The sequence below is a fragment of the Mesitornis unicolor genome, unplaced genomic scaffold, assembly GCF_000695765.1.
Source record: "Mesitornis unicolor isolate BGI_N332 unplaced genomic scaffold, ASM69576v1 scaffold19714, whole genome shotgun sequence".
NCBI lineage: Eukaryota > Metazoa > Chordata > Aves > Mesitornithiformes > Mesitornithidae > Mesitornis > Mesitornis unicolor.
Genome location: NW_010181008.1, coordinates 30,205 through 38,391, shown reverse-complemented (window position 1 = coordinate 38,391; position 8,187 = coordinate 30,205). Strand labels below are relative to the sequence as shown.

At 39.9% G+C, this 8,187-nt stretch overlaps 1 protein-coding gene across 1 annotated transcript in view; it reads left to right on the top strand.

Moving 5' to 3' along the window:
• Positions 1-811: 811 nt before the first annotated feature.
• RSPRY1 (ring finger and SPRY domain containing 1) overlaps positions 812-8,187 on the top strand; it is a 20,605-nt gene continuing 13,229 nt past the window's right edge. The window contains exons 1-4 of the mRNA XM_010183291.1: positions 812-1,158; positions 3,883-3,935; positions 5,232-5,344; positions 7,475-7,601. Coding sequence (XP_010181593.1) covers positions 812-1,158; positions 3,883-3,935; positions 5,232-5,344; positions 7,475-7,601 — 640 coding nt within the window. The remainder of the gene's footprint in view (positions 1,159-3,882; positions 3,936-5,231; positions 5,345-7,474; positions 7,602-8,187) is intronic.

Genomic DNA, 8,187 nt, shown 5'->3' with positions numbered 1-8,187 from the left:
ACAGTTAGAATTGTAGGCATTAAAATGGTGTCCGTAATCTCTCTTTTATTTCAGGGTTGGTAATTAGTGCTGCTTTGGGTGAGAATCCAGTTGATGTAGGCATGTTCCAAAAATGTGTTTATGTGCAGATGGATGAAACACTCAGTTCACTGTTGAATCTATTGTTTGTCGAGGGAACCAAAATTGTAAAGAACCAGTCTTACAGTTGTGCCTTATTATTTAGTCTTGCTGGAAACGATACCGAATATTCTTGGTATGAAATGAGAACCTTAAATGTGGAGCCTTTACTTGGGTGGCTTAAGCAGTATGTCTCTGTAAAGGTAAAGAACAAACGAAACTGTTCATACTTACCACTTAAAGGGTAGCAGTGTGCTAGATTTAAAGACAAAGTTGTTCCTCTGTATCCAAAAGTCATGGAAGAAATGGAAATAAGTTAGTGTAGAAAAGAATAGTGTGTGGGCAAGAGCTACTTACCTGGTGAACTGCCTCCTCCTCTTCCTTCCTTTCACCCTCCGCATGATAGACTGCAGGTCCACACTTTACATTTTCTAGGTGCTTTATCCACCAAGACTGATTATGTTTATTGAAATAGGATTATTTTTTTTTTGTTACTCATTAGAAGTAGTAACACTGACTCTTGTTTTGGGTTTGCTTTTTCAGACCTCCTTCTGGATGACCAATGTGTATTATAACTAATTATATCGGAAGCTAAGTCTCCAACTTCCCATTCATTCCAGCCGGTAGCAACACTTATAATGCAAAAAAAATCACAATTCAGGATCACACAAACATTACTCTTAAAACTTTCTAGATGATCGTAGTTGCTTTGGTTGTGTTCTATGCTAGCAGAAGCCTTTTCCAAGGTTTACTGTTGACTCTAGAGCACCACATTCCCCACTTACTGGGAGCCTTGGGGGCTAGCGATATGGGAAACTCCTGTGTTTGCCGCGATGACAGCGGAGCAGAAGACAACGTGGAATCTCGGAGTCGGCAAACGGAGAACAGCAGAGTACACGTACCTGAAGCGAGAAGCCGCCCAAGGGACCCTGTTCGTCCACCCAGGAGAGGTCGAGGGCCTCATGAGCCAAGGAGGAAAAAACAGAATGTGGATGGGCTAGTACTTGACACACTGGCTGTAATTCGGACGTTAGTAGATAAGTAAGTACCTCCTCAAGGAATAATTCAACGTGAATGAAAATGTTCTTGTCTTCTCTCAAACTGTGACTCCATCCTCTCACCGATCTGCACCTGACCCTCCCTGGAGCAGCTGCGTGTTTCTATCTGGAGGCTTAGGAGAGGAGCACATTTCCTGGGTAATAAATGGAGCTCTTGAGTGCCCAGGTACAGACTCTTCAGGAGCTGAGGGGTTTTCTCAGTTCCTGTATGGGCCAACACCCAGGTGGGATGAGGAGCGTGCTCAGTATTTCTTACCTGACATAGGTACACAGAAATGCAACACTCCAGAGTTTGGGAAGTTTCATCCTAAAAATTGGTGGTTGTGCAAGATTTCTGTTTCTAGGCTGTATTTACTTCATTTGAAATGGTTAAGCAAAACTGAGAGCTTTGATCTTTGTTAGCTTCTATAAACAGACTGAGGTTTTCTTTCCAGTTATAACTGACTACTTTTTAAAGACTGCATGTTGTGGCTGTTCAACTCATGATCCCAGGATTGCATTCCTTGCATGCTCAAGGCATCCATTAAGGCTGTGGGGAATATTTACAGATTCATAATTTTCTTTTTTGGTCTTTCATTGCTTTCTACAAAGCTTTAAAAGGATCTTAAAAATGATGGCTGATCACTTTTTGCGTTAGGTGCGGGCTAGGAATTGGAAAGGCCAACACGGAAGGAAAAACATCTGGAGCTTCATAGCTGGGGTCTAGGGTGGATGAGGCTCAGGATAAGTGACCCTTGATTCATAAAGCTGCATTGTTATTCTGGAAGGTGCCTGCAGAGAAGTTTGCCTTTCTGCTGTAAAATGCTTTAAATGGAAATACCAGGACATATTTTTTTCCTGAGCATTTAAATCTAAAAGTTGGTTTGCTGTTTTAGTGGTGGTTGTTGTTGTTGTTGTTGTTGTTGTTTTTTACAGGTTTTATCTTGTGGCCTGTCGTCAAATCATTCAGTTAAAATCATGGCATTTTTTTTTGAAAGTCTCTCCTAAGCTCGCATGGCTTCCCCTTTCCCCTAAGTTCAGCTCCTTAAGCTGTTTCACAACACTTTTGTGCATAGTTGATCCTTTTCCTCTGGATCTTGCAATTGGTTTTGTAATCTTGTAAGCACTTTCCTATGCTACTGAGGGACAATAAGTGTAGTTATTCCACTGATCCTGGAGTCCTGTTTCTGACAAATTCCTGAAGCTACTCTGTTGTGTGGTTTGGTTTTTGTATTACAGACTTCAGTGAAATACTTTTAGACTCGCATAATCATACAGGTTGGAAGGGACCTGCAGAAGTTCATCTGCTCCAGCATCCTGCTTAAATCCCTGCTTAGCTGGAGCAGGTGGCTCAGGGTCGTATTTGGTCAAACATTGAACATCTTCAGAATATGGAGATTCTCCACTTCTTTGGGTCCCTGTTCCAATGTTTGACCGTGCTTTAAATAAGTAAATATTTTTAAAAGTTTGAATTTCCCTGTTCCAGCACACCTTTGTTGCCTGTTGCTGTGCACCTGAGAGGTCTGGCTCTGTCCTCTCTGCTCATCAGAAATCTTGCTGATTAAAAATTTCCTCCTTTTTTAATCATAGTCTTTACTGGTACTTATGGTATTTTTTTTTCTTCTTTCTTTGAGCCTTTACATCCTTTCTCTTGAGGTAATTCTGCTTGCATTATTGCATTGCTTTTTCCTGCTGGGGAAATTAGTTTCAAAAAGGGCAAAGAGATGAATATTTGTTTTCAATAATATGACAATATAAAAATGTGTTTAAGCATCAGCATTTTCTTGTGTAAGTATTTAAGAGTGTTGGTTTTTGTGAGAAAAGCATGTATTTTAATTGTATATTTTTAGTCAAAACTGAGATTTTTCTCTTCTTTTATAATTAATTCCTCCAAAGTAGGTAGCCTTATCTGCATGTGCAATCTGTGTTGAATTTTTCTAAAATTCATCTGTATTTAGCATTGTTAGTTTAATTTCAGAGGTGTGTGATAGAAATGGAGCGTGGAACATATCCTTCTAAGCCTGGGGTTAGTTCGCAATGCCTCAGTAGCACTGAATAAGGCATTTAGGACATGCTGCTGCATAAGCTTTTTCTGGACCTGGAGATACTGCTCACTGAACAGGATTCTGAGATCTTGCTTTAGGTACTTTCTGCTCAGATAAGCACTGGCCATAGGTTCTTGTCATTGCTCCAGCAAATCAGATTGAAGAACTGATCTAATTGAACTTTTTGGTGGGTTTTTTCATGTTGGAAAAGTAATTGGGTTAAAGATCTTCTATTAAACTGACTTAACTATTTCTTACAGCTGTTAATGCAGTTGAAGCCTATGATGCTGTTGGGTGGCTTGCCTTTTGGTCTTGTGGGGTTTATTTATATATTTAGCAGAGAATTTCTGGGGAAAAATGATGTTTAAGTGATGTCCCTTGTGCGCTGCTCTTCGTTCACTTCACGACTTCTGAAATACCAGCTCTTGTTACATACTCCAAGGAGCCCTGCTAATGAATAACATTACACTTGAGCGTTATGTTTGGCTTTTAAACATGCAGATATGGATCACCATTTCATTTATCAGCTACTGCAGATGTGCAGATGTTGACTTTGACACCTATGTAACTTCCTTTTGTTAAATACTTACTGGATTCATTTTATGTCTGTGTATTATCATTTCATTTGGTGTATTATGTTGATGATTGTGCACAAATTTTGACCTGTGTAATATCTCTTTCAGTGACCAGGAGCCTCCTTATTCAATGATCACGTTGCATGAAATGGCAGAAACAGGTATCAAGGCACTGTGGTGCACCTTTCAGTTGTGACTCCAAAGCAAAAAAAATCCCTTTTTTCTTTGCAAAGAATACATGGTAGCAGTGTGTGTCATGACTTGCTGTAGCTCTAGGGATATGGGATTCAAGACACAGTTCTGCCCTTCAGAACTTTTGCTCAGCTCATTGCATTTGCCTGAGTTTTTTTGAACTCTGTTAAACTTCCTGCATGAACCCTGCAGAAGCAGCCAGCTGATGGCCACAAACACACTGTCATGGCATTAAACCATAAGCCACAAAGAATGTCTGTTTGCAGTAAGGCAGAAACAACCCATATGTGTATGTGGGCAGGCTTTAAAGCTATGTGCACCAGTCTTGGCAAATACTGCATACATTTTGTCTTGGGTTGTGCTATCCTTAGACCTCCACTTTATCAGTGTAGCTCATAGAATGGTTTGGGTTTGAAGGGATCTTAAAGATCGTCTGGTCCACCCCCCCTGCCACTGGTAGGGGCACCTTCCACTAGACCAAGCTGCTCAAAGCCTCATCCAGTCTGGCATTGAGCACTTCCAACCTTGTCCCTAAGTACTCCTGAAACCTGAGCTGTGTTTGTGCAAGGGTTGGGTTTTTTTGTCTTTGTTACAGGAGGAGAAATTCTCTCTGCTTAAGACTTCCACCAAATTTCTGGTTGAGGTGAATTGTTGTCTTAGTAAAGTTGGTAGTGATCTTAGGAAACTTATTTATCTAGCAAAAATAAACTAATCAACCTGATTAGCAAATTTTCTGTAGACTACTAGGCATGGGACAAGCTAATGCAGTTCCTCTGATGTCTGTGTCGCCTGAGGGAGCTCAAGAGTGCTCTGATTCTGGCTAGAGGAAATACTTGTTTAATGTCATCGTGGATGCAGCATTTATCACTTCGGCGTTGACATTGGACACTGAACTCTTAAGTATCACACTGGAACAAAGCGCTTGTCCATACTGGTCATGAGTGTTCCTTCCTAATATTAGTAGGAACTAAAGGATGCTCTGGCCTGGGCGAGACTGTTCTGCAAATGATAGAGGTGTTCACTATTATGCAAGATACTGTAGGCTCTTTTTTCTTCCTTGATTTTAAACTTCTAAACTACTGCAAACTAAAAGAAACTGAACATCTTGGTGGGGTTTTTTAATTTTATTTTTATTTTTTTTCCTGGTGCCTGTGAACTCACTGGGTAACTTTAAGGATTTTTCAGTTTAAATTTATGGATGTATTTTGAACACTTAAGAATTGCGGTGTTAATTCTGAGCATTACTTCTGTTTTGTGGTTGACAGATGAAGGCTGGTTGGAAGTTGTCCAGTCTTTAATTAGAGTTATTCCATTAGAAGATCCCCTGGGACCAGCTGTTATAACGCTACTACTTGATGAATGTCCGCTGCCAACAAAGGTGAGTCTAAAGCGTATGTATTTGTCTGTGGCTGAATTTCAGTTATTTGTCGTTGCCATGCCCATGGTAGTTTCTGGGTGGGTTTCACCAGTGATGCAAGACTCTTGTAGCTGTTCAGAAAATGGGTGTAACTTTTGTAACTTTGAGTAATTTGCAGTGAGGTGGAATCTGATTGCTACTTGATGTTAGAAGCACTGTAGGGGGAAAAAAGAAGGGACTAAAAAATAGAGAAATCTGGTCCACGGAGAAGAACAAGAGGCTTTGGTCTTTAGCTGCTTTTGCTGTTGTCACCTCTTGATGTGTGGTACATGCATGCTGTCCAATGAGGGTGTACAGGTGCTGTAAAAGCAGTACAAGTTCTGGAAGCTGCACGTTTACAAGTCACTATTGAGTTGTTCCTGCCCTGCACATAAGGAATGCAACACAAATGGGTGTGTTAAGTTAAACAAATGACATTTTTAAACTATGAAGTATCTCGATACAATTTTGGCAAATTTTAATACTTTTTTTTATTACTGACCACTGATCCATTTTTTTGGATGGAGATGAACCAAGGTGTTCATACTGTGCTGGTACAGGTGTTTAAGTGAGAGCCTCAAGTGCTTCAAGACACTAACCACTGTTGAATCCCTTTAAACATCCTGATTGTACAGAGAACTTGTCTTGTTATCCCATTTCATCAGAAATTGATGGTGACACCATTGCAACTTTCATTTATTAATCTACTTCTTATGCTGCCAATTTTAGTTTTCAATTTGTGTTGTTAGAGATATAAAAAGCTGGAAGCTTCTTGTCTTACTTTTTGGTCATGGGGGTTTTAAGTCAGTACTCCTCTTCTGTGACAGCTGGAGAACAGCAGCAGGTTGTATTTCACCTTCTGTTATTGTAGGCTATGAAGTTAAAATGGCAATGCAGTAACCTTTTTATTCTATAAGGTCTTTCTTTAAATCAAAATAATCTCTGTGGCAGTTCTAATAATGGCTGAAAGCAGTATCAGAGCATGTCAGGAGTCTAATTTTAAAGAGACATTTCCATCAAGAGTCTGGCTCAATCATCCTTTCTTCTTCCTCTATTCTTTCTGCTTAGCATTAGTCCTGTTCATCAGTTCTGGATTTGTGGCTTTTCTTTTGGGAAAATAAATACTTTTCAGCATTATCTCCATACAAACCTCAGACTCTGGTGCAGTGAACTGATTTGAGTGTTGATCAAATACAATTCAAATTAATGTATTTATCAAACTTGAGGAGTACTATTTTTTTTCCTCCATATGGCCTGCTGATGACTTCAGTATGAGGAGTTCTTCTTTTTTAATTAGATCCTACCCTGAGGTTACGCAGTTTCAATCTGAATCAGCTGAAACTTTGAGGTCTGGAAAGTTGAAGGGAATTTGGAGCTTTCTGGGGTGGAGTTCTCCCTTGGTGGGATAACTTGTTCTGGCTCTAGATTAACCTCTAACTGCTCTGAAAATGGAGGGTATACTCTAGATCTATCTTGAATTTTATCCATACCATATTGCCTGAATGAAGCAAATCAAAGCATGGCATTTTGGATTTATTACCTTCATTGGTTACTTTCTAAATTAGTGCGACTACAGAAAGCCATTTATGCTCTCAAGAATACCATTTATGATGTCCTGGAAAGCTGACAGCATCCTAAATTTATGATGGGGATGTGGGCTCTTTTTTGGGGGCATGTCTGTTTAGTCCTGAATTCTAAGGTCTAAAACAACCCTTTTCTTTTGGAAATGATGTATGTTTTAGGACAGTGGAAACAGATGAGATGGTAGCAGTGCCATATGTGCTGACTGTATTTGTTGCCTTTGTCTACTTTTCTGGTTCCTATTGCTATAGGAGCTTGTGTATGTCCAGAAGTGTCTCGAGTTGTTGACCACAATAATGGCCAACAATCTGGTGGTAATTTTAAAGTTACAGTGCTCGGGTGTGTTGAACTTCTCATCCCATTTGTTCTTTGTTATCCTCTTACCTTTGAAGATACCTATCCCACGCTGTCTGTAATATGATGCTGACTTCAGTAATAAAGTATAAAAATAATTTGTCATACTGTATTGAGTTAGGGGGAAGGCTGTTTCTGTCAGTAATGTTGAAGAGATTTCTGATTTTTCTTTTTCAGGATGCATTACAGAAGTTAACTGAAATATTAAATTTAAGTGGAGCTGCTGCTTGCCAGGATGCTTGTCACCCTGCCAGACACCGGAATACAACTGCGGTACTGGGCTGCTTAGCAGAGAAGTTAGCAGGTAAAGCCATGGGATTCTTCTGAAAGTCTGCATTTGGCTTGCTGAAGTGCTTTCTGCTTTAGCACCCATAAAGCAGACTAGCTCAGAAACATTTTCTTAGTACTGAATAACCTTTTGCATGGAGGGCAGACCTTGTGTCACAAGTGTGACCGAGTCTACTGCTTCATTAAAACGCTGAACACTCACTAGCTTGGGTCTGGGTGAGCCATTCACAATCCCAGATAGTGGAAAAGATCAAATCCTTCTGATGCGCGGTTAGCAATTGTGGATCAATGTTTGTTTATGGTACACGGCCTTAGCACTGGTAATCAGTCTTTCTTGTAGACCTACCCTGGCTGTGTGTGAATTACTGAGAACATGTAGTTCCTTATTAATTTGATACTCCTGCCTACTGGCTAGTTTTGAAGGCTATATAGAAACAAAAAAGAAAAATGCTCCTTCCACTAAATATATATTCTGTTGTGGTTGGCTGGAAAGATTCTCTTCCATGTTACTTAAAAGGAAATTGCTGAGATTCTATTTTAAGGTGACTCTTCATATTGAACTTTTTATTCCCATTTCTAGTACCCTGCTGGAAACAGATGAT